At 53.3% G+C, this 26198-nt stretch overlaps 1 protein-coding gene across 3 annotated transcripts; it reads right to left on the bottom strand.

Annotated features, from left to right (window-relative positions):
* Positions 1 to 1552: 1552 nt before the first annotated feature.
* CABP1 (calcium binding protein 1) lies at positions 1553 to 25353 on the bottom strand. 3 transcript variants are annotated; one of them, XM_041003711.1, is made up of 8 exons: positions 19434 to 19444; positions 15972 to 16301; positions 11573 to 11752; positions 7562 to 7592; positions 7253 to 7396; positions 4880 to 4989; positions 4482 to 4629; positions 1553 to 1994 (listed from the first exon to the last, which is right to left on the bottom strand). In XM_041003711.1, exons 2-8 carry the CDS (start codon positions 16014 to 16016, stop codon positions 1969 to 1971), a joined length of 684 nt encoding a protein of 227 aa, XP_040859645.1. In that variant the 5' UTR covers positions 16017 to 16301; positions 19434 to 19444; the 3' UTR covers positions 1553 to 1968. The 3 variants fall into 3 exon arrangements, with proteins under 3 accessions (XP_040859645.1, XP_040859646.1, XP_040859644.1); XM_041003712.1 differs by lacking the exon at positions 11573 to 11752; XM_041003710.1 differs by lacking the exons at positions 11573 to 11752; positions 15972 to 16301; positions 19434 to 19444 and adding an exon at positions 24637 to 25353.
* Positions 25354 to 26198: the final 845 nt, after the last annotated feature.

Below are 26198 nucleotides of genomic sequence, written 5' to 3' on the forward strand. Positions count from 1 at the left end.
GGCTTCTCTGCCCAAAGCACTGTCTCTTCTGAAGAGTGCTTTGGCAGGACCTGCCAGCCCTTCATGATAGCGGCTGTGTCTGTGACTTCAAGAGGCCACACAGCAGGATCAGAGGCATCTTTGTCACCTCATCTTCTCCCCTGTCCCGGTGGTACCCTCAGGCCTTCTCCGCCAGGTGACAGAGATGCCCACAGGAGCGCTCTCTTTTGGCAAACTGCCCACTACATCCTTTGTATCCCCAAAACGGTGTGGCTGTGGACTCACTAGGCAGAACTAAGCTGGCATGGGGGCAGGCAGGGCTGCAGGCCTGCCTAGCGAGGCACAGAGCCAAGGGCTTAGTCTGAGAATTGGATTATTCAAGTGAGTCTGGAGCTCCCAGCCTTGCTAGCTGGGGATTACCCCAGCTGCTGGCTGGGGCCCACACACTCTTGCCTGGTCTGAGAATGAGAATCCTCCTCCTCCTGTTGCAGTAGAGGGGACAGGCATGTTCCACCTCCCTTCCCAGTTCCATCTCTCACCTCAGAAATGCACCTGCCTCCCACAGGTGTGCAGTGATTCAGCCAATGGCCCATGCCTGGCAGAACATCCTTTGGGTTGTTAGAGATGCAAAAGCCTGGACCCCATGCTATATGCAGAATCTGAATCCCTGCAGTGTTCAGAATCATCCAGGGGATCCCGACACCTAATGCAAAGCACTGGTGACTTGGGGGTCGTGGACCACCTGGCACACCTGCTCATGTGTACTCCAAGACCCACGCGTGCCATGATGGACTCTGTATTCCTGCAACCCTTCCACTAAAGGGATCAACTGCAGTGGCAACGAACTTGTTCCATATTGCTGCCTTGCACAAATCCGCTGTAGTCTATAAGTGACAGCCCCTTTATCAATGCCAAGGACACTCCCCCTGGGCACTAACTCCCTTCTTCCTTATCCCCACATGATGTATGAGAATGCTGAGGTTTAGGGATGCAACATGACTGGCCCAAGGCCATATGCCATGCTAGGGTCTTATGCACCCCTCCACCCTGCTTCCCAGGAGGCAAGGAGGGTGGCAGCTGTTTCCACACCTGTCTTGCAAATTGGGATTTCCTCTGGGGCCATATGCCTGTCCTCATTTCCTCAGGAGAGCCCTCCTCAATGTCCCCTTCATGTCGGTTGCAGGTTCCTATGTTTAGCAGCAGTGTCACTGTCTGCCATCACACACAGATGTGTCTACTTCATGTCCGTCTCCCTGACCAGCAGGAAAATTCCTACAAATAGGAAGTGCTCACCTCACAGCCACTGTCCTCTTCTTGGAGACCCCGATCACACCACGTGGGGCAGCTGTGTTCTTGGCTAAACCGTCATATTCTTCCATCTTCCTTTCAGCTCAAAGTAGCAGCTTCTGGCCTATGGGGTGAGAACGGAAGCCCCTGGGTATCAAACAGGTACTCCATGAGTGCAGGCAGCATGCTGGAGTGTCCAGATGCTCCTGGGCACACAGCTAGTGCTCAGGATATGGTTGCCCACCCTAACCAGGCCCAAGAAGCAGAGACCACCTGGGCTGTTGTTCTCTTGGAAATACTTTATTAGTTTTGAGGCGAGCTGGGACGGGCACAGAGCTGAGGAGGGCAACAAGAGGCTCTGCCCCGGGGCAGACATGCTGTGTGGGGTCTGCTGGCGGGCTCCCTGGCCCACCCAGCCAGCCACGGCTGGGCACATGGCACTTGGCGCCTGGCACGACTCTGCCGGCTTGGCACTGTGGCCTCCTCCTCGGCGGGCGCCTCCCTTTCCAGTTGCAGGAGTTGTGAGTCTTTCACAGTGCGGAGGGGTGGGGTTCCGGGGTGGGCACCTCCCCCGGGGTGCAGGCAGGCCCCATCCGCGAGTTCATCCTGGGCTCTTGGCGGCTACAGCGGGGTGCGGCGTGCTCTGGCTTCTCTCCTCCCCACCTGTGGGAGCTTGGCAGTCCTGGAGGGGCCCTGGCGGCCTCAGCGGGACATCATCCGGACAAACTCTGCATGGAAGACAGCAGCAGTCGGGGCCAGCCCAGGATCCTGCTTCTAGGCCCCTATCCCCAGTACCATCTGGTCCCTTTCAACCCTCTGCTCATCCACGTATGGGACTTCTGCTGAAGCCTGCACGGCTCCCTGCAGATCACATGGAGTTCTGCTGTGGCCCCAAGGCCCTACCTGACCTGATCCAAATAACCAATCAGCTGCATCCTTGATGTTCACTGTCTCTGTGCTCCCACCCCTCAACACACCCTTCTCGCTGCTCTTTCTCTCTTGCCCCGAACTCAGCTTCAGTTCCAGACTCACAGCAAAGCTGAATAGAAGGACAGAGGTTTCCCATATAGGTTTTCTCAACACATGTATGGCCTCCCCCACCAACATCCTGCGTCAGAGTGGTACATTTGCTACAACTGATAAAGCTATAGTGCTGTCACGCCAAGTCCCCAATATGGAGTTTACTCTTGGTACACAGTCTAAACAGGTGCACCCCAGCATCTACCTACCACATCAGTGCCCCAGGGAGTCCTGTGCTACCACCAATCATTCCTTCTTGATGGACAATGACAACCAGCACTTGGGTGCCAAGGGGAGGAGCAGGGGTGAACCTGAGTTGTTGTGAGAGCACCCCATACTCCCAGAAGCAGGTTCAATTTGAGGAACCATAAAAGAAGAGCTGGATGAAGAGGTCCCACTACCAGGTCTTGAAGGATGAACACAGTTCAGCCCAGAGGGGGCATTTAGCCTAGTGGCTAAGATGCCTGGGGCTCACAATGAAGTGCCTGAGTTCAATACCCATTCAGGCTTGATTCCAGCTTCCTGTTAATGTACACTCTGGGATGCAGTTTTGATGGTTCAAGTATGTGGATCCCTGCCATTCATGTGGGAGACCTGAACCGAGTTCACAGCTCCTGGCTTTGTTCCCAGCCAGGAAATACTGTGGATATTTGGGGAGTAGAGTAGTACATGAGAGCTCGTCTCTCTCACTTTCTAACACACTTTTTTTAAAAAAATGCTTCTTTAAAAAAAGAAAAGAATTTAGCCCAAGTGAAAAATACAATAAGTGAAAAATACAATACATGGTGTCATGGTGTGTAGGATAAACTACTGTCTGTGGGTCTGGCATTCCATATAGGTGTCGGTTCATGTCCTGCCTGCTCCACTTCACATCCAGCTCCCTGCATATGGCCTAGAAAGCATAATCTTTAGGACTCTGTGTCCATGTAAGAGACTCAGAAGAAGCTCCTGGCTTCTGATTGGCTCAGCTCTAGCTGTTGTAGACATTTGGGGAGTGAACCAGCAGAGGTTGGAAGATCTTGATCTCCCCTTCTTTCTATAAATCTGCCTTTCTGAGAAAAATAAAAATAAATCATTTTCAAAAAAAAATAAATAAATACAATGAAAAGCATGATGGCAAGTGTGGGCATCCTGCTCAGGGGCTAAGACACTTGTATTCCATACTGGAGTGTCTGGGTTTGATTCCTGGCTGTATCCCAGATTTGAGCTTCTTGTTACTGCAGGAAGGCAAAGAGACAGCCAGTGATGTCTCAAGTACTTGGATTCCTGGGGTTCATGTGAGAGTTCTGGACTGAGTTCCCAAGTGCCAGCTGTGGCCTGGCCTAGCTCCAGCAGTTGTAGGCATTTGGAAAGTGATAAGGTAGGTGAGAACGCTGCCTTTTTCTTTCTCCCTCCTTCTGCCACTCCTTTCATCAACCCCTCTGCTTTTCTCAAATAAATACCATAAGTTAAATATTTTTAAATAAAGCTTAACAGGTTCATGGATTGCAATTATCTAGGCAGAGAGGGAGTAATGGAACAGTAGAGGCTGTGGCTGTGAAGGTGAGCTGTGTCACATGTCAAGGACTTGTTGTTCAGGTTGAAGAATGAGGTTTCAGAAGATAGCTATCATGAGTGGATGTATGAGTGGGTAGACAGGTGGAAAGAGATGCATGGAGAAGACAGACACAGGGATGGGTGGATGTCTGCGTGCATGTGTGGATGGATGAAGATGAGGAAATGATTGAAAGGAAACATCGTAGATCAATGGAAGTATGCTACGGGTAGGAGTGCACATGGATGGACGTATTTACTTGCATGAATACAGCAACGCAGATGGATGTACACAGAGAAGTGTACACGGAGGCTTAAATGAATGATGGGGAATATCTAGAAGACAAGATACAGGCATAAACGGATACATTATCGTATGGATGATCGTCTATAGACAGTGGAATGGATTAAAAGGTATCTGGACAAATGAGACAGATATGGAAAATGGGTGGGTGGATGGATGGGTGAAGCATGGATGGACAGATTAACGAATATAGAGATGGAGGGTGGATTAGATGGGTACATGGATGGAGGGATCATGTTGGAGGGACTGAAGAACAAAAGGCTGGGTTGGGTTAATGACGGCATGAAAGTCATGGTTGGAGGGATCTGTAGATGGTCGTTACTGGATTGCTTCTCTTCCACCCTCAAGCCCCTCCTACCTTCAAAGTCCACTCGTCCATCCCCATTGAGATCCACATCTCGAATAATTTCTTCTATGTCTCGGTGTCCCACCTGATGACCCAGGAGCTTCCTCATGGCCTCTCGTAATTCACTGGTGCTTATTTCTCCATCACCATTAGTGTCAAACTAGAGTGGGCAGGAAGGAAGCAGGGTGGGAATTGGGAGACAATGAGGCGATGGACCCCATGGCAACAGCAAATCCCAAGGCTGAGCTCCTTCTCAGGAGTCACTGTGCCCCCAGCCCCAGAAGCCCTTCTCCTGCCCGAGTTGCCTCCCTGGGTTGGAACTTGGGGCGCATGTTTCTTCTCAAGAGGCCACCCTGGAGAGGAGCGTCTGATAGTCTTCTCGCTCCTGCCCACCACTGGCCACCCCTCACCTCTCGGAAAGCGTCTCGAAGCTCCTTTACTCCAATCATGTCTGCTGTCTCTGCCAGAAGTTTAGGGCCCATTAATTCCACAAAGTCATCAAAATCCACATGGCCACCCACTGGAAGAGCAAAGGGTTAGATCATCCTCAGTACACCCATTCCCCATCTCCAACTAGGCAAGTGAGGGGAATGCCTGGCCACTGTGCTCTGCTGGCCACGAGGTCCAGGATATAACCAAGGGCCATATGAGGACAGAAACGTAGCCAAGGGCAGGTGGGTGATCAAAGAGTGGCTCAGGAGAGTAGTCAGTTTTTAGTAAGGGAATAAACTAAGGGATCAATAAGGGGAGATGGGATGCGAAGAAGGAACATGGATAGGCAAAGATCACTAAGATAGGAAGACAGAAACACCCTCAGAGAAAGGTGGGGAAGCACATGTTACCAGTGCCTGGTCTATATGTGCCAGTCCTTGTCCATCTTATGCCAGTAGAAGCTCACTCAGGAGGTGGGGGGGGCTGGATAACTGGTAGTCCACTGCTTACTCACAATGGCTGTTAAGCACCAAGTGCCAGAAGTTGGGGGTTGGTATGTTTGGACATAGTTTGAGGCTTCATGTGTTGGAATGCAATTCTCACTGTGAGGCATTAAGAAGGTGGAAATGTAATCCAACCCTGAGGTTTAGAGGTGGGGCCTCTGTGAGAAATGATTAGGACCCAGCTATCCCACTTCTGAGAATATATTGAAAGGAAGTGAAATGTGCATATGAGAAAGGAATCTGTCATCCTATATTTACAACAGCACAAACTACAATAGCAAAGACATAGAAACAACCCAAATGCCCACCGAAAGAGGAGTAGACAAAGAAGCTGTAGTACATCTATTCCAGGGTATATCTATTTCATCTTAGCCATTGTAAAGAATGAAATTCTACCATTTGCATCCAAATGGTCCCAACTAGAGACCATTATGCTCAGTGAAATAAGTCAATCCCAAAAAGACAAATATCATATGTTCTTTCAGATATAAGGCAACCTTCATGCAAAATATAAGATCAATAACCTTTTCAATAGCTTTTGCTACCTACATCTTATGGGTTTTAATATTTTTGCTTTTGTTTTCATTTCCTCAAAATATTTTTCTTATTAATTTCTTCAGTGACTCACAGGTCACACAGTAGCATCATTTGCTTCAAGGTTTTTTTTTTCTTTTTCATTTCTTCAGCGACACATTGATTACTCAGTAGTATGTTATTTAACTTCACGCTGTTGCAAATGTCCCATTTTTCTTCCTATTGTTGATTTTGTTTTATGGCTTTTCATTTAACAGGTATATAGTGACTATGTAAATGTGACTATCATATCCAGATGTGAAGATATGAAGATGCATCTCTACTTCCAAATCAAAGATGGACTCCCAATGAAATTGTCAAATATATCTTAACAATAGGATGATGGACTTTCCACAGCTGTCCATACCTACAATGTCAGGATACACTTAAAGAGAAGAATGATGGACTTAGGACTGTTAATGAAGGACTATGACCACTGTAATAATATGGGAAGAATTGGTGGAGGGGAGGGACTTGTGAAGGGGGGAAGGGGAATCCCAGAGCTTATGGAACTGTAGCATAAAAATTTTTTAAAAAGAACTGACTAGGAATAATACGGTCATGAGAGCGAGGCCCCTGATTGAATCCTGGTGGCTTTCTAAGCAAAGAGAGACCAGATACAGAGACCCATGGGAAGAAAATAATAAAAGACACCCATGACGGCCTGTCTCTTGCCATGTAGACGTATGTGCCACCCAGGCACAGGACTCCACCAGCAGAAAGCCGTCACTAGATGGGAGCCCTTGAGCCTCTAGAACTGTGGACCAAAACAAACCTCTTTTCTTTTTAAGCAGCCTGCCCAAAGATGTAGAGGTTGTGGTATAATTTAGAGGAGGGCACCTCCATACCAGCTTCTTTAGTTCCCCAGCAGGACTCTAGCTCCTGCAGTGCCAGCTGGCAGGAGAGATCCCTATTTGGACTTCTCTCCTTCCCAGTCTCGGGTCCTCACTTCCTGCCAATGCACTATCTCCACTTGCCTGACGGAAACTCAAGCTAAGACAGAGAAGACCTAAATAACAGCAATGTACATCCTCTTGTTGCTGGGAGGCCACTACCAGGCTGCTCCACACCTGTGCCTCACTGACTTTCTGGGTTCCACTCCCCATGGCAACCCTCACCACACAGACGAGCAAACCCAGAGAGGGTAAGCGGTTTGCACCAGGCCACAGGGTTTGGGAGGGGTGGGCACAGAACTGGAAGCCAGGCATGTCTGAGTGCCAAGGACTCTAGAGACCAGGGCCAGAAGGGCAGGGTAAGTACTGTAGAGAGACTCACAGTTCATGTTAATCTGCTGCGACAACTCAATGAGCTCCATCTCGGTGGGCATGTAGCCCATGGTGCGCATGCAGTTGCCCAGGTCCCGGCAGTTGATGTAGCCGTCCTTGTCCTTATCGAATTCTCGGAAGGCCTCTCGGAGCTCTGGGGCAGTGGACAAAGGTGCTGTGGTTAGGGTGAAGACCTGCACGGCTTCTCAAGCTTCCCTGCTCCAGGGGCCACCGGGACCTTGGCCATTCTGCCCACCAACCCCCTCTCATGCCTTCCTAGAAGGCTGAGCGGCCCTTTCTCCCAGGGACCAGATTTTACCTTCAATTTCCTCTGGTCGCAGTGACCTGTCCTGGAAACAAGAGAACATGTCCTGTTAGCAGCAGCAGAGGACCTGGAAGTCACAGAGTGCCCATCCTCTGGGGGCCACCCAAGGGATAGTAGGCACTGGGTGGAGGCAGGGGGAGGATGCAGAAGGGGTGATCTGGATCACGTCCTTGAGGGAGAAAAGGTGCAGGTCCCCATATCCCATCAACACAGAAACTCTGGAGTCACTGACAAGAGAATACCCCAAGGACCCAGCAGCCACACCCAGCCTGAGCACAAGAACAGTGGACTTCCAGGACCTCATTCCAGACCCAGTGGGCTGGGGAACACGGCTGACCTGGATACAAAGCCTGTAAATAAAACAGGGTCGGGGAGGTCAGGACAGAGAGAAGAGGGCAAAGAGGAGTGAGGTGGGCCAGAAAGCAGGTATTGAACATGTAGCGGCAGATGAAGGAAGCAGCTGGGAAGAGCCTGGAGATGCTGAGGCAGAACTTGCATTCAGGCCTGCTTCCTGGGCACCATCCAGTCTTCCCCAGTTTGATTCCCACCCCTACATACTCTCCAGTCAGTACAGGACCCTGGGGGCCACCATGCCTCGGCTGCTGCCAGGGTCCAGAGCATATATCTCCAGCTGCCCACAGGACCCAGGACTCCTTGGGGAGGCTAGGAAGCCTGGGTCTAGGCATCAGACAAGACACTGGTGGAATCTCTGGAGAGCAGGTCAGAGTCGGTGGGGTCACCATCACCCTAGGCCAGCTCAGAAGGAGGCAAACTGGCCCAGAATGGATTCAGTGCCCACATGAGCCAGTTTCATCAAGGGCTTCCACACTGGACACAGTGTTCCAGCCCTTGGCCTTTGGTCAGGGAGTGCTGGAAGCAGGTGTGCCCACCCTGAGGAAACTCAGGTGTAGGCACACTGTCAGGCTCACAGGCAGCGGGCATGCCCCAGGGAGCATGAGGCATCTTGGCTGCATATACTGTACACAGCCTGTCCCAGTCAAGAGCACCAGGGCAGGAAAACGGGCAACTGCCCACCCATTCTGTCCCAGGGCGAGGGACACCAGCACTGTAAATCTGGAGCGAGTCCGGAAGGGGAGGGGAACCACAGAACGATATCTCCTGGGACGACCTGGCGCACAGCAGCAGGAACTAAGAGGGGGCTACACCTGGTCAGACAGTACTGAGACTGTGTGTGACCTTGGAAAAAGCAGGCCATGAGCTCCTTGTTCCTGCAAGTGACCTTTCATGGGAGGAGCTCCTTGAACACTTTTCTGTGTGTGGACTTCGGCTCAGAAAGTTCACCAGGGGCAGGTGTTTGGTGCAGCCAGTAAGATGTCCCCACATCCTGTACTGAAGTGCCTGCCTGGATCCAAGCCCCGGCTCCTGATTCTGGCTTCCTGCTAATGGGCACCCAGGGAGGCAGTGGCCAATGGCTCAAGTGGTTGGATTTCTGTCAGCCACATGGGAGACCTAGCTGGAGTTCTTGGCTCAAGGCTTCAGCCCGGCCTAGGCCCGGTTGCTGTGGGCATTTGGGAAGTAGAGGACTGGTACCGTCTTTCTCTGTGTGTGTTAGTGTTGGCTTCTCAACAAGATAAAATGAATAAATGCGGGCCGCTGTGATGGTTTAATTGGTTAAATCACATGCTAGACCAACATTCCATTTGGATGCCGGTTCTTATCCTGGCTGCTCCACTTCCCATCCAGCTCCCTGCTTATGATTTAGAAAAGCAGTAGAGAATGGCCCAATGCCTTGGAATCCGGCACCAGCAGAGGAGACCCAGAAGTTTCTGGCTCCTGACTCTATCAGCTCAGCTCCGGCCATTGTAACAAGTAAAACAGTGGATAAAAGATCTTTCTCTCTGTTTGTCCTTGTCTCTGTAAATCTGCCTTTCCAATAGAAACAAATAAATATTCTTCTTTTTCATCTTCCTCTTCTTCTTTTTTAATATCAGAGCCTGACACAATAGCCTAGTGACTAAATCCTCACCTTACATGAACTGGCATACCATATGGGCACCAGTTCATGTCCCAGTTGCTCCACTTCCCATCCAGCTCCCTGCTTGTGGCCTGGGAAAGCAGTGTAAGACGGCCCAAGTCCTTGGGCCCTTACAGCTGTATGGGAGACCTCCTAGAAGCTCCTGGCTCCTGGTTTCTGGTTGGCTCAGCACAAGCCCTTGCAGCTACTTGGGGAGTGAACCAGCAAATGGAAGATAGTTCTCTTTGTATCTTCTTCTCTCTGTAAAATATGCCTTTCTGACAAAAATAATCTTAAAAATATAATAACAGAAAAAACAAGGAGACTCATGGCATGGAGGTCGGGGTCTATTTCCACTGCAGCATGGCAGCCTCCTGTGCTCCTAGATACCCTTAGGTGACCAAAAAGGACTTGGTTTGTCACATGTCTCTCTGCCAATAAGGGAAAGTGAGTAAGTGAATGAACACAGCAGTCCCTTGGTATTCATGGGGGGTGGGAGGTCAGTTCTGGGGCCCTGCAGTTAGCACATCCACGGATGTTCAAGTCCCACATGGGAAAAAAATGTAGTACTTGCAAAGAATCAGCGCACATCCTCCTACATACTTTAAATCACCTCTAGATTATTTATAATCCCTAACACAATGTAAATGCCATGCAAATAGTTGCACTGTGCTGTTTAGGGAATCATGGCAAGAAAAACATGTCTGTGTTCGGTATAGATGCAATACACTTTGCTTTCAAATATTTTGGATCTGCAGTTGGTTTTACCTGCAGATGGGGAATCTGGGGCTGGAGGACTGAGTGAACAAGAAGGCATTCATCTGCACCCAGTGCATGCATTAGGCCCAGCTACTGTTTTGCTATAATAAGCCCTCCCCCATCTGACAGGCTCCAAGTGCTTGCGCCTTCTTCAGCACCCCATCCTGCAGGCCTGCAAAGAACAGCACTGCACACGCGTACTGTGCTCCTCCCCACCATCCCCCAAACTCTTACTGGCATAGTCAGAGCCCAGCAAGCAGCCAGCAGCCTTTCCCAGTGTGCCTGCGGGCCAAGCTGGACTGCTGAGCCCTGGCTGGTCCCCAAATCACACCCTTCCTCCCACTGAGTAGCAGAACCATGCACGCTAGGCAGGGGAGGACAGCATGGATGGTCACCAATAGCACAGGGCAGCTGCGGATGCTGACTCAGGAGGTCTGGTGGCAATTTCCCCCAAATGATTTGGCTGGGGGAAACATTGGGGGCTTTACAGCAGAAGAGAGCCCAGATCTGCTTTCCAGTGGTGGGACATCAGGCAGATCACTTCTGTCTTCTAAGCTAAAGTTTCCTGATCCACAAAATGGGTTTAAATACCAGTACCCATCTTGCAAGGCCTCTGCTGTCACTCATGAAGCAGGGGATGCTAAGTGTTGACACCTACTATTTGATAAATGCAGATGTTCTTGTCTGCAGCACCATCCTTATCACACACCTCCCTGTGCTCCTTAAATTTGAAATAGAATGAGATAACATCACTAACCCCACTTCCGTAGTTGCACTAGCCACATTTCAAGTGACTGTTGGTCACATGTGCCTCATGTCCACCGTACAGGTGTTACAATATTTCCATCAGCATAGTAGGTTCTACAGTTTGGATCCTGTTCCTACCTGGTACTACCTGTTACCCGAACCTATGAGCCTTCCTTTGACTGCACTCCTTTCTGTAGAATGGGCATAATAAATACCTACCTCTTGGGCTTGCTCTGGAGCATCAAGGAGGCAACCCACCAGCACACTCAGCCCAGTGCCTGGCATGCAGTCAGGACTCAGTAAAAATGGACCTGTTGTTATTTCCTGCTGGCAGATGTGGACTTACCACAGTTTGCAGCCGTGAGTGGGAAAACTCAGAGACCAGACCTCCCCAGTTGGGGGTTTGACATGTATCTACTGGGGGGGGGGTGAGCTGCTGTGCACAGAACCCCTTTTTCTTCCCAGCACCTCCTCTTGCCTGGTGAAGCCAAGTCCAGCAGGCTCCACTGGGCCAACTTACGTACAGGCTGCCTGTTCTCGGCGAAGCCCTTGCGCAGGAAAATGCAGGCGGGGCCCAGCAGGTTGTGCATGACTGCACAATTCTGGGCCAGCATCAGGAGTGGTCCTGGGAGATCGTCACTGGTTGCCAGTCCCTCCTCGCTCGTCTGTACCACCATATAGCTGCTTGTCTCTTCCTGGCGCATCTTCAGCCAGCACCGAGCAAATACAAGAGAGAAGTAGGGAGTCACCTCTCTGGCTGATGGGCTCCTCTTTGACCTGGCTCCTGGGTCAAGGGGACTCTTCTTAAGAGAAATTCCTTGAGTTTCAATTGGTGAGGTTCAGAGAGGCCTTGAGATGCACAAGGACAGGTATCCAATTGGTCCAGCAGACGTGTTCTCCAATCCTTGACTGGGAGACCAGGGTGGAACATGTGCACACACACACACACACACACACAACCAGATGGGTCAGGGGAGGCAGGGAGTGGGGAGGTTTCCACTCTAACCAATGGAAAATGCTCAATCAGAGCCCCTTGAGATGTTGCCTTGTTCTAAAATGCTCCCAATATCTCCGCTCCATCCTTGGGGCTAAGTCCTGTTTCCCAGCTTCCCAAGGGTCTCTGATCCTCTCCTAAGTGGATCCTGGTTGGAAGACCATGCGTGAAATCAGAGCTAGCACTCCCTGGAGGTTGCAAAGGCAGGTGCCACGGCTGACACAGCCAAGCAAGCAGACTGGGGACCATGTGCCCTTCTGAAAGAGCAACACTGCTTAACTCCAGCACAGAGTGGTAGGATCTGCTGTGAAGCACAGTGGGGAAGAAGACACAGGTTGTGGTTGGGAGCCCCCCTCCCATTTGTAACCTCTCCAAGACTAGACACACTGTTTTCCCAGTTCTCCTGTTCTTCCCTCCTGCCCTCCCTGGCTCCCTGCCCGGCCTGGCCTGCTGGACCCCTCCAGAGGCTGAGGCAGGGGCCTCCTCCTGCTCACCGAATATAGCTGTGCTCCCAGGCCCGAGGCAACCTCTGCTTCTCCCTGCAGGTTCCCATGCGGCTATAAAAAGTCAGCTCTGCCCTCAGACCTTCCCCTTAGGACAACAGCAGCCTCTGAACACAGCACTCAGGTCGACCCCCAGCCTTCTGCTGCCTTTCTAGACCAAGAACAGATGGTCAGCTCTCAGTTCTGAACTGGAAACCTCCCGAGAAGTGGCGATTTGCACAACTTTTTCAAGGACAAGCTCAGCTGAGAAGCTTAGAGTTGTGCACCTGATCTTCCATCCCACTTACTCTATTTCTTACAGGCCTCTCCCATATCACAGGATTCCAACACCTAGAAGATGCCAAGACAAATGAGTAACCTATCCTGTCAGGCTAGAAGTACAATGCTAAGCACACTCCCCTGGCCCCTCATGCCTTCCAGTCCCCCCACCCCCACCAGCACCTTCCAGGCCTAGCAAGGAGCAACAGCTTCGTGGCCCTTCGGTGGGAAGCAGTGATTCAGACATGAGGCCAAGAGCAGCAAGGAAGATGCGAAACCAAGGAAGTCAGCCCTGGGGCTCCAGGTTGGTGGGAGGACTGAGAGGGTGGGGGAGTCAGTTTTAGGTCATCTCAAGAACTCGAGAGATAGTGGACAGGTCAAGCATTCTGGTTTGATGTCCCCTAAGAAGGTAAGAGGCAGAGAACCCTGGTTGCATCCAGAGGCACCTGGGCAGAACTAAGCAAGTCCTTCCCAGTGAGGAGTGGGAATCCGAAGAGACCCTGGAGGAGGCAGAGGGCTAACGACCGGCAAGCAGCTCCGGAGATGTTAGCAGAAAACTAGCCGTTTTTGTTTCTGGCCCCATCCTGTGGACTTGGCTCTCAGTGAGCACAGCCTGCGGGCAGGAGGGGGCAGTGGGCAGCAGAGATGCTGAGAGGTGATTTCAGATGTTGCTTCTAGATTCAGAATCTTGGAGACAGATTCTGGCTCTGCCACCTACTTGCTGGGTGACCTTGAGCAGGTCACATTACCTCTGTATGCTCTAGAGTCCTCTGTGTGCCATGGGGAGGAAACCCACGTCTCCTTAGAGGAGTCTCAGGAGAAATCAGTGAGCCACTGCCCATGAAGTGATTTGCACAGTGCGTGGTTTAAACAGCTGAGTAATCAGAGTTGTCACAGCGATGGTAACAGATGACGGTGATCATGACGATGATGATAACAAGATGACTTAAGGGACGCTAGGTGCCACTGACTCTGGCTCCAGCGGAAGGGGGAGAACACTTGCCAATCAGGAAAGAGATGAGAAGGAGGCAGAGGAAGTGGCTGGCACGGAAGAACAAAACAGGGGCAGCTGGGGAATTTTCCACTGCCTCTGTTGATCGTAACAGTGCCTGGCACCAGCTGCCCCCTGAGGCTGCCGTTCATTTCCGGCCAGTGATGGCACCTGACAGCCAGTCCTGCCCCACTTAGGACCTGAAACTGCCTCGTGCCATTTCCAGTTCCCCAGCTACCACTCAGGATGCCAAGTGTCCAGCGGCCTACGGGCTGACAGCGTCTCCTGGCCGGCTCCTGAGTGTGGTGTGGCAACAGGAGGGGCTGGCAAGCCTCGTGACCTAAGTGCTTTCTAACAACACAAGCCTGGCCAAGAGCACCAGGGCCAGGTCCTCCCTGCTGGGGAGGTCCCAGGGGAAGAGCAATAAATGGGGCTTGGAGGTGGGGGGTGCTGCCTGGAGTGGGAATTTGAGACAGGGAGAGGAAAACAATAAAGAAAAGAAAGGAAAAGGAAAGGAAAGAGAAAAGAAAAGAAAGAGCAGAGAAATGATCAACCCAGGTTCCTATTTTATAGAGAACAGGGTTTTTCAGTCCTGGCTGCCAGGTGACCTCAGGAGGGCTCTGCTGAGTCCAGCCCAGAGGAATACTTAGTGGGTAAGAGATGTTTGACACATTGCAGATACTTAGTATAAAAAGGTGACACTGAGTTACAATACTTTTTTTCTTTGCAATTTTAACTTTATCCCATAACCTCTATTTCCATTCCTCCTCCCTCCCTCCCTCCCTCCCTCTCTAAAATCCATAGCGGATCAATCAGGATTTTGATGACCATCACACGAACAGCCATGGAGTACAAGAGGCCAGGCATGGTGCCTGGCACTTAACCTCTCACTGGAGGGAAGAGGCAATGGGACACAGAGAGGTTAAGTAATTTGCCTAAGATCACAGGGCTGGAGAGAGGAGACCCCAGTCTTCTGACTCTGAAGCTCTTTGTGGGAAAGGGAAGGAGGGTGGAAGTAGGTGGGGGAGAGTTCACCTCTGTAAGAGCTGACAGAGCTCCCCCTCCCCAAGTCCCGTCACCCACGGGCCTCCCTGCTGGCTCAGATCAACGGCTGTAGAGGCCATCTCTGACAGAGAAGACACCGCTAAGGAGATGACAGCCTTGGGGATGGGAGGCACACAGGGGAAACACTTGGCCCTTGTAGGGATCCAAGGAAGAGCAAAGATTAGCCGGGGATTTGATGCTGAGCAAGACAACAACTGGAAAAGGTCCCGAGAGCCCCAAATCAAGAGGCTGAGTCTAACACAAGATGGAGGGTGGGGCTGAGGGCCAAGGCACCGCTGGCTCTGCGGAGACCTTGACCGAGTCACTCGGGCCCGCTGAGTGGCACTCTAGCCCCTTGCCTGAAGCTGGAGGACCCGGAGGAGGATGTCCTTACTGCTCCTTCTTCCTTCTAACACAGGCAGCCATGGCCTCACTGCAGAGTTAGCAACAGGGGTGGAACGTGGGGGAAGGCAAACTCAGGAGATGAGAGCCCAGCCCCGGAAGAGAGATGCTTGCTTGCTTTAGGACTTCTGGCAGGAGACTACAATCCCCAACAAGACTCCTTCAGGAAAGGCTGGCACACACATCTGCTCAGCTAGCTCCTAGGGACTTCTCTCCTCAGCCAGGCCCTTCAACAGCCTGCTCCACCTGCCATTCCCACACCGGACAGACTTCACATCTCAGGGGCAGCAGGGGAAAGCCCAAAGCATACCCACCAGCAGTGAAGGCAGCTGCAACAGACCCCACAATGCTGAAAGCATGGAGCCAACCAGATAGGCTCATGGATGCTGAAAGAATACGGCTGGTGCTGCATGAAGGGGGCTTCTGGGTCTGCCAGTTCCAAGGGTCTCTGCCTGCTGAGATCCTAAGCGGCCACACTGTCCATGTTATGGCCCCAGAGCCTCCAGTTACCTAGCTTCTTTCCTAAATCTCAAACAGAGCCCTTCTCTCCCCAATCTTTGCAGCTCCAAGCCTGGAACACAGAGGAAGATGACAGGGGCATCACTGGGCGGGGGCAGGGGACAGGACCCACGGGAAGGGCTGACATGCCCCTCTAGACCAGATCTCTGGGACAGGTGGCAATACGACGCGGTTCCCGCAGCCCCGCAGCTCGGCGACTTCCGGAAACATACCTTTCTGGAGAGATTTCTCAGTGGAGACTTGACACAGTTGCCCATCCTAAGCTGAGGCAGCCCCTGGCAGGATCCTGGGGTCCATGAAGGAGGCTCCTTGGGGGGCGAAGAGGCCTCAGCGCCAGTTCCTGCCAACCCCAGCCTCCCTCTGCCTGTGCTGCAGTTCCTCCAGGACCAAGCAGAGCCCTTTCTTGCGTGCGTGCTCTCTCACGCGTCTGCCTGCTCCTGCTTTCTGGTGGATTTTTTTTTTTTTGAGTGTGTGTATGTTTACATGTCTGGGTTTAACTTTCAGGGCACTTTCTTAAGGCGGGTGAAGGCAGCAGGAGAGAGCTGGTGGCAGAGGGCGGCTGAGCTAGAGGAGCCTCGTGGATCATCTACATCAGATTAGAACTGAGTCCTCTCTCTCTCTCTCAGCTTCTCTCCCCTTTCCTTCCCACACCCCCCCTCTTCTCGGTGCTCCCAAATCTGCAGGGAGTTTGCCTCAGGGAGGGAAGCCCAGAGTGTGGCAGCTGTGGCTGGGAATTAGGACAGCAGACCCAGAAGGAGAAGCTGGCTAGTTTGGGCCCCCGAAGCCAGGGCTGCCTCACAGTTTGCGGTCTTGCATGTGCGCATGCACACACAAGCACACACAAGCTCCCCAGCAGACAAACATCACTTGCAGAGAGCAGTCATCTGGACTGGTATGCATCCTCATTGCCTGGGGCAGCTCTGGCTGCTGCACTGAGACCCCTCGGAGGTCTTGTGTGGCCCTCTTCATCAGGCTGGTTTTCACACTTGCCTTACCATCCAAATGGGATGAGGCTTTGGGGCTGGCAGCACAGCCGTTCTCTGCGCAGTGTGAGATCTTTCCACCTCAGGCAGGGGTGGCGGGGGGGCAAAGGGAGAACCAAGACATGGTTCCAATGCAGGAAGGATGGAGCCAGCACACTGGTGAGGGCAGGGACACCCCAAGCAAGGTCTGTGGATCTTCTTTGCTGATGACAAACCCTGAGTGAGGATCTATCACCAGCATCTTTGGGGGGCAGCCAAGCAGGAAAAAGCAGCCCTGCACAAAACCATCTTTAAGGTCCTAGGATGAGAATGTTTCCCGCTGACTGTCCCTTGTCCCTGCTGGTTCTTGCCGGGAAGTGAGTTCATCTCAAGCCTCCGATGTCCCAGTTAAGACCTACGGCTCTGTTTCGCCCACACCAGCTTTGCCCAGCAGGGGGCACCACAGACAGACTTGGGAAAGTCTCCTCCCAAGGCCCTGACGCACACCCCCAGGAGTTTTCAGCCCAGACAGACTCCTTTGCCAAGGGCTTTTCACGGAATGGATTCATCAGGGAAGTCACCTTTGGCCTTTTCTGGACCAAAGCTCTGGAGGAGGGGCTGCTCCCTGGGAACCGAAGGAGGAGTCTGAGTGGGGAGGATCGGATGCCTAAAGGACAGGAAAGAGGGTGGGGGAAGATGCCAGGGGGCTGGAGCAGGGAGAGTCAGCAGCCAATACAAATGCCTGCTTCAAGCTTCATCTCGCAGAAACAGGGCAAGAAGGAAACATTCAACAGGTTTGGGCCAGGGGTCAAGTTCAATTAACGCTGATGAATGGGAAGGAGCCGGGAGACCCGGAGCTCAGTCTGGTCTCTGCCTGTTCCTGACCTGTGACTGCCTTCCCTTCCTCAGCTCGGGTTTCCTCCACTGGGAGATGGGGCTTTCCCTATCTTATTTATAAAGTGTACAGGGGAAAAATGTGTCACATAGAATAGGGACTCCAGAAGCCATTATTCACATGGAAGACAAAGGCCTCATCTGTTCGGTGTTTATGTGTACTAGGCCCTTACGCCCTGCTCTGGAAATTCAGTGGGAGAACGAAATAAACACGGCCCTGCCTCAGGGCAGAGTAGCAGTAAGTGCTCTAGCAGGCTGAGCAGAGATAATGAAGAGCAAATGACACAATTAGCAACATTTCACATCAATGCTAGGAAGGGGAGCCACAAGAACTCTGAGAATGTGAGACAGGGATTTGATTTGCTCTGGGGGAAGGGGAGATCAAAAAAAGACTTGCAGGCAAAATACAGAAAACAGACCATGTGCAGACAGGCTTGGAAAAACGGGGCTCACCCGGGAGCACAGAGGGACAGGTGGCGAGCACAGATCTGGTCTCATGTGAATGAAATGGGTGGACTTGCTGTGCAGGGCAGAGGCTCTCAATGTAGGCTGTAGACTAGGACCAATGGAGGGCACCCCTGGAACTCTGATTCCGTAGGTTTCTTTGGTGGGCTCTGGCCACTGGCATGGTTTAGCAGCCCAGGGGGATTCTGACCTGCAGCCACAGTTTGGTGGCACTGTGACCTCGAGGGCAGGTTCATTCCCAGGAGCTTCAGATTCCTCCATTATAAAATGCAGACTCCAGTAGCATCTCCTGCAGGGCTCCTGGGAGGAATCTGTGAGCTGAGGAGGCCTGCAAAGGACCTGGCACAGGGCCAGGCATCTAGGATAGGCCCTTTTCTTCTGCCCAACACAAGCCTTAAATGTGTATTCATTCTTATTTACTTGAAAAGCAGAGCAATGGTGGTGGTTGGGAGGGGAGAGCAGTTGGGAGAGAGATACCAAGTCCTTCCATTCACTGATTCACTCCCCAGATGCCTGCCACAGCCAGGGAGGGGCCAACCCAAAGTCAGAGCCAGGAACTCCAACTAGGTCTCCTGCATGGGTGGCAGCAGCCCAAGCATGCGAGGCATCATCTGCTGCCTCTGAGGATTCATTAGCAGGAATACGGATCAGAAGCAGAATCACCAGGACTCAAAAGGACGTTCCAACATAGGATGCAGGTAGCTTAACCTTGTCTGCCACTAAGCCCACCCTCCAGCACTGATTTCGAAGCGCATCCATTCATTCAGCGAGACATAGATTCAGACCTGGTGACTACTGCCCCCTGCAGGTCAGCTTAGGGCACAGCACCTGCTTACCGACAGCACCTGCTTACCCACACTTGGAAAAACGAGACAGAAAAACCAATGGAAAAGTGACACACACTTTGGCGAAATCCCGTCCTGTTTTGGGGAGGAGGGTAGCCAGTTTAAGACTTAGGGGAAAGGAGGGACCCCGAGATTCAGATCTGATAATCCAAGGATTCAGTGTCCTTCAGTAGGACATTTAAGAAGGGCAAACAGTAGGAACTCCCTCTTGAGGCTCAACACACAGCTTGTACCCCCCTCCTTGTCTCCCCCAGTCTCTGGAAGGCATACTTTGAGTTCTGGAATGGGATAATAGGATTGGGGGATGAGAAGGATAAACCTATTGCTGATTATTCCTGATTAGGAGGGAGGCTCACCTTCTGTTTTGACCAGGTCTATTGCGGGCATCTGAACTTGGATGACAGCCCAGTTGAGAAGGACCTCGGGGAGGCTGGGTCGTAACATGACACTGCCGACAATAGGGTATGACGCGTGTGGCTATGTGGCTTCCCGATGGACCAGGGGCCACTGCGGGGCACACAGGCAGGTGTGCCTGGAGATAAACAAACACAACAGCTCTGTTCTGCAGCCCTGCCGTTGACTCACAGCGTCACCTTTAGGCCAGTCACTTCCCCTCTCCTGGGCCTGTTTCCTCAACTCTGAAAAAGGGTATGGTAATGCCAACCCTCACAACTCGCTGTGAAAATAAGATAAGGAGAAGCAGTTGCTTCCCCCGACACCCCCAAGGTGTAGGGATCTTCCTCAGGTCTCCAGTACTTGAAACAGCTGGAGGTGAAGGTAGACAGCCTGGAGGGCTTCTGCCCAGCTGACCTAGCCACCCCCATCACCTACAGTGACCTCCTCGGGCCCTAGGGGGAAAGGCGCTGGGCTGGGGCAGGAGTGAGGAATATACACAGGCCTAGTGTGACCCAAACCATCAAGGTCCCTCTCCCCATCTAAGTCAAAACTAAACTCCCAAGTCCAGCAGCTGGTGATGCCATGCATTCCTTCGCACATCGACTGTTACGATCCAGAGTACACACTTGGCACACTCCTTGGGAGACGCGCACCCCCTATCGGAAGTATCTGAGTCCTATTCCACCAGTCTGCTTCCGGTTCGTATCTCCGGCTAATTGCATATCCCGGGTGGCATATGGCTCAAGGACTTGGGTCCATGCCATCCGATGGAGTGTCCCAGTGTGAGTTCCAAGCCCCTGGCTCCAGCCTGGCCTAGCCTGGGATGTTGCAGGTATTTGGGTAAGTGACCAGTGGATAGGAGATTACTGTCTCTTTGTTTTTCAAATGAGAGAAAATAAAACAAATTGCCATGATCCAGCCATCCATTAAGCGGTATGGGAATGGAGATGCCCCCCAGGACTGGGAACATGGGAGGACAGGGCAGAGCTGTGGCTTTAATTTGCACTTGTATCCTCTGCCAGGGTTGTCTCCCCTCAAGGTTAAAGCAAGAAGCAGAGAGCCTGTCTATAAAACAGTCTTGCAGGACTCAAAGCCCCCGGTCACTCAGACTTAATTTCTGACAACACGGCTTTTCTCCAGGCAGCTGGATGGCACGTGTTTAGCTGTCCACGACAAGAGGACGAGCAAAGGTCCTTTGGCATTCAGCTCTTAAAAAAAAAAAGATTTATTCATTTGAAAGACACTTACAGAAGGGAGAACGACACAGGGGTTTGCCTTCTGCTGGTTCATTCCCCCAAATGGCCACGTTGGCCAGGGCTTGGCCAGGCTTGCAGCAACGAGCCAAAACCTTCTTCCGGATCTCCTGCATGGGTGCAGGAGCCCACAGCCTATTGTTTCTCCAGGTATACCAGCAAGAAGCTGGGTTGGCAGTGGTCAGCTCTGTTCTTTTTTAAAAAGAAAAAATTATTTATTTTTCTTGGAAAGGCGGATATGCAGAGAGGAGGAGAGACAGAGAGGAAGATCTTCCGTCCAATAGTTCACTCCCCAAGTGAGTGCAACGCCGATGCTATGCCAATCCTAAGCCAGGAGCCAGGAACTTCCTCCAGGTCTCCCACGCAGGTGCAGGGTCCCAAGGCTTTGGGCCATCCTTGACTGCTTTCCCAGGCCACAAGCAGGGAGCTGGATGGGAAGCGGGGCCTCCAGGATTAGAACCAGCGCCCATATGGGACACCGGTGTGTGCAACACGAGGACTTTCACCACTACGCTATCACACTGGGCCCAGCTCTGTTCTTCAATAGCCTTCCTCACCTGGCTCACAGGTAGCATTCAACGTGCCTTACATTGGTCTTCACTTAGGCCTTCACGCTATTAATAGCAGCTAAGACACTACTGAATGGTGCCTCACTGCCACCACACACCTTGAAGCACGTATGTAGATAATCGTCTTGTGTGAGCCTCGTAACAATTCTGCAAGGTGGTTTTGGTCAATCTCATCTCTAAATGAATAAGCCAAGATTACAGGGAGACAGGAGAGAGAGGCTACTCTGCTCAAGGTCATAGAGCTAGGAAGTAGCAGGGCTGCTAACATCCAAGCCCCAACTTGAGGCCTTGGACTTGAGACCCACACACACCCCTGCAGGCAAGAAGGATGCTCCAGGAGGCCACTGGGAGAACCTCACTTTCGGTTTCCCCCAAAGCAAAGTTCTGTCTGGGTGCCTTCACCGCCTCCCTGAACCCTGGTCCTAACTGCCTGTGCTACCAACAGGAAACTGAAGCCCCTGGTAGCTAACCAACAACAAGAGCAAAGACAATGGTATCTAACAGTACAAGGCCAACCTCAATATGTACCTCCATGTCTTCCTTAGTCTCTCAATCACAAAGTTGAAGTACTGTGGTTATGCCTATATTACAGTAAAGAAAGGTACTTAATGAGGTTAAGGTAGTCATTTAAGATTTTAAAAATGGAACTTGGAAAGCAGGAAATACATTTTCTGTATACTGGTATTAAAATGTCACAATGTGGGCCCGGCACAGTAGCCTAGTGGCTGAAGTCCTCATCTTGCACGCACCAGGATCCCAGATGGGCTCTGGTTCTAATCCCAGTGGCCCCACTTCCCATCCAGCTCCCTGCCTATGGCTGGGAAAACAGTCGAGGATGGCCCAAAGCATTGGGACCCTGCACCCATGTGGGAGACCTGGAGGAGGCTCCTAGCTCCTGGCTTAGGATCGGCTCAGCTCTAGCCATTGCAGCTGCTTGGGGAATGAATTGGCGAATAGAAGATCTTTATCTCTGTCTCTCCTCCTCTCTGTATATCTGACTTGAAAATAAAAATAAATAAATCTTAAAAAAAAAAAGTCACAACGTGAAGCCAACACCATCCTATAAGTAGGTTAAGCTTCTGTCTGTGGGGCCAGCATCCCATGCAGGCATCAGTTTATGTCCCAGCTCCTCCAGTTCTGATCCAGCTCTCTGCTAGTGGCAGAAGGCAGCAGAAGATGTCTTAAGTGCTTGGGCCTTCGCACACACATGGCAGGCTTAGAGGAAGCTCCTACTTCCAGCTTCGGACAGGCCCAGCTCTAGCCACTGCAGCCACTTGGGAAGTGAACCAGGGGAGGGAAGATCTCGGTCTCTCCTTCTCTTTTAAATAAAAATGAATAAATTATTTTTTAAGTCACACTATAATCCACATATACGTATGATTATCACGTGCCAATGGAAAACTTTAAATACATATTTGTAAATATGTATACACCCAAGTATGTGTATTCCTGTACACAAATGCATTTATATATGTTTATGTGTACATACACAGCCATATATCGCTGTGAGGAAGTACCCTTACACACATACATTTTACAGGGGCTCTAATTTGCTCTAAGACAATTCTACCCAAAAAAGTTGTTGCATTCAGAATCTCACATTTCTTCTGGTGGTTCCAATCCTGTCTTTAACGACAGAAGTCTGGGGACAGAGAGAAGGAGACTGACGGCAACTGACACCAAAGTCCCAACTCTGGGCTGTTGTGGCCGTCGCTGCTGGAGCAGGAAGCCTGGAGCCTGCCACGCAGGGTTGGGGAAAAGCAGCCTGCAGCTCTGGAGGCAGGCACTTCCGGAGGGAAGAGCTGGTCAATATTTGATGGGACCTTCCAGAGCCTCCTGACTCGGGTGGCTCCGATGACATTTCAGAACCCTGGGCTGGGAGACGGCCTTCCCTTCGTGGCTGGGTGAAAAGGAGGGGCAAGAACACGTCACTGAGCTGAGATGGGGCACAGGAAGGTACCATTTGCAAGAGTGGAAAGAAACGGGAAAGTCAGCTGCCCAGCAAACTGGAGAAGCAGGAGAATGGGTGACTGTGTGACTTCCACACTGCCACACCACAGGCTCAAGAACGAGAACTCATGTTACCTGTTCATTAGTCTCTCTACTGTGCAGTAAAAGCCTGGACAAAACAAGTGGTCAGGAAACAGCCGACGAACGAATGAACTGCCCTCACCCACTTGCCACCACAGCACTCGTGGTGCACCCCGGCCCTCATTCACAGAGCCCTGTTGTCCCGACACGCTGACACACAAAGCCGCCGCCGCACACTTCCTCTCGACATGCTGCCACACTCACAGCTCTGCGTCCAGATCTCTGCTGGCGGGGAACTCTCTCCAGCTCACTCAGCTAACAAGGGCTCCCTGCAGCAACAAAGCCATACACACGCTGCCCTCTCACACTACACAGCAGCCCCATGCCACCTGAATTCATGTGCAGCCGCCTTCATGTCAGACTGCCACGGCATCAGCCAGTACAGAGTAGTGAATTTTTTTTTTTTTTAAGGGAAAGTACAGATCTGAAGCCAAACACATGCATGGCCTCCTTGGGATTCTGACCCAGGGTGGCAAACCAGGAGCCTGAGACGGCTCGTAACGCCACAGCCTACTACAATCTTCTGCAGCCAGCCACACCAGTACCCTGATCTGGCCCCTGCAGTTTACGCTCTGAGGTTGCTGCAGGAAGGACTGTACACTGTGCCCGGCACTGGGAGCTGTGGAAATCCTGGCTGTGGCCTGGCCCCAGACTGTCGCCCTGGGTTTAACCACATACACTCCAGCTCTTCAAGGGCAGGTGCCAAGCCACCGGGAAGCCACTGGTGAATGCATGGCGGCCTTTCTGACCCTGGAAGGCACTCCAACTCAGGCTGGCATTCTGGGGCTATCATTCCACATCCTCTCAGTCAGCCACTGTCCAACTGCCATCCTAAAGGCATCGCTCAGGTGACCATCCCCCCCGCCCCCGCCCCAAAACACCGGGAAGCCCCAGTGTGAGCCAGGTTCTGACACTGATTCCCATCTTCACGGTTTTCAAGCTGTTAACTTTTCCCAGGCCTCTGGGAGTACCGTAGGTAATGGCCACGGCTCGCGCTCGCCCCCCATCAGGGTCCTGTGTCCTGACTCTCTCTCTTGACACCCCTCTTGGGCTGCATCCCAGAGGCCAGGGGAGGGATTTGGCGCCACCTGTTCCGACGCCCCTCTCAGTCCCAGCAAATCCCCAGAGGAGTCGTGGAGGTCGCTTCCTACCAGGGCGGGTCAGTTCCGCAGGTGTGAGGGCGGCTGGGTGACGGTGACTCGCCGCGAGAGGCCCGGGAGCGGAACGTGGACAGCGCACAGGGTGCTGAATCAGGCACGGCGGCGGAGCGGCGCCCGCAAGGGAGGCGGGCCAGGAAGGACCGGGTGAGCCGAGGCTTGACCCAGGGCCCCGGAGGATGCGCGGCCGCTGCAGGGTCCCGAGCGCCTTTCCCGGGAGCGCGAGCAGGAGGCGCGGCCCTTACCTGGCCGAAGGCGGAGCTGAGCATGGGGCGCAGCCGGTGGAGGAACGGGTCTGCCTCGGACACGGCGGCTGGAGCCGAGTCCCCGCGGCCCGGGACTCGCGGAGAGCCCCGGAGGCCGAGCGCCGGAGACAGCCCCCGTCCCTCCCCATCCCGCCCGCGGGCCAGCGGCAGCGGCGACGGCGGCGGAGGTCGGGACGCCGCGGCCGGCAGCGCCTCCCGGGGCCTGCAGTGCGCTGGAGGGAGCCCACGCCGGCTCCCCCGCGTGCCCTCCTCCCGCGGCGCGGGTCGGCACAGGGGCCTTCGTGAACTGGGGTCCCCGGACGGCGGCGGCGTACTCGGGCAGGCGCCGGTCAGCCGGCGGCCGGGCAGCCCCGGGTCCCGGGCAGGGCCGTGGCGGGGAGCCCGGCTGCCCCCGCTCGCCGCCGCCGCCGCCGCCGCCTTCAGCAGCGACGTCTTGGACTCGCTTTTGGCGATGTGCGAGCTCATCGCGGCGGGGCCCGCGCTCGCATGGCCCGGCGGGGGCGGCGCGGTGCGGCGCGGCGCGGGCCCCCCGGCGGGCAGGGAGCGGGGCACCCGGCGGGAGCCGAGCCCGAGGACGCGCTGGAGGCGGGCGCCGTCGCCCGGCCGCTTAAATGCGGCCCCGTCGCCGCCGCCCATGTGACAGCGCAGCCTCTACGCCCGGAGCCCTGAGCTCCCGGCGGCCGACGGTGCAGATCTGGGGGAGGGGGGATTGCCGCTGTCCCCCGAGTGCCCACCCCCGACTCCCGGCCGGCCCAGGTACCGCTGCGTCCCGCCCCTCGCCCCGCCCCGCGCCCGGGGAGTCCCGCTTCCGGGCGGCCCCTGGTGGCGAGCGGGGCGCTGCGGCGGCGCGGAGCTGGGAACGCGAGGAAAGGGGCTTGGCGAAGGGCCCTAAAGAGGCGGAGACCCTGGGCGCGCCCGCAGTGCCCCTCGCCAAGCCTGGTTGGAGCCCCCTACGGTGCCCCGGAACCTCCAGAAACGTAGGCAGGCTGCACTCCCCAGAGGGTACAACTTTGGCAAGGAGCGCGAGAGATGATGCGCCGGGAGGCAGAGTCCCGAGGAGGAGGAGGAGGATGAAGGCGCTCTACGACAAAAACGCAGCGCCAGCTTGGCCCGGAAGGGAAGGCGCCACTCTATACGAAACCCCTCCGTCCCTTCCCAGAGGTATGCACCACCCTGGTAGGTCAGCCACATGAATTTCAGAGCAGAAGCCCGGTGGCAGCTGGCTGCCGCACCTGTCTGGACCGTGCCTGGTGATGCCCATTGCTCAGAGAGAGAGAACCCATTTGTCGTTCCTCCACCCCTCTGCTCACCTTCATTGCCTGTTGGACGCTAGAATGGACACCGCTCTTGGGAGGCAGCCAGGGAGTCACACAGTGTAAATCTCAAATCCCAGCTTTGCGGTTTGCCATCTGGGTAGCCTGGGCAAATGTCAGGGACCTCTCTGAGCCTTGCTTTCCTCCAGTCTCAAATGCCCATGACAGTCATCGCTAACTCCTTGTTATCAGTTGACACCAGTCACAGAAGGAGCTGAGCTCAAGTCG

Source organism: Ochotona curzoniae, unplaced genomic scaffold (genome assembly GCF_017591425.1).
Source record: "Ochotona curzoniae isolate NIBS_2020 unplaced genomic scaffold, NIBS_Ocur_1.0 scaffold_274, whole genome shotgun sequence".
Lineage (NCBI taxonomy): Eukaryota > Metazoa > Chordata > Mammalia > Lagomorpha > Ochotonidae > Ochotona > Ochotona curzoniae.

Excerpts from the sequence above, each read along its gene's own strand:
- CABP1 (XM_041003710.1), bottom strand. The coding sequence starts at position 25,293 with ATGGGCGGCGGCGACGGGGCCGCATTTAAGCGGCCGGGCGACGGCGCC. Across the intron at positions 7,397-7,561 it reads GCGACCAGAGGAAATTGAAG|AGCTCCGAGAGGCCTTCCGA; the intron begins GTAAAATCTGGT and ends CCACTGCCCCAG. Across the intron at positions 1,995-4,481 it reads TGGACGAGTGGACTTTGAAG|AGTTTGTCCGGATGATGTCC; the intron begins GTAGGAGGGGCT and ends TCTTCCATGCAG.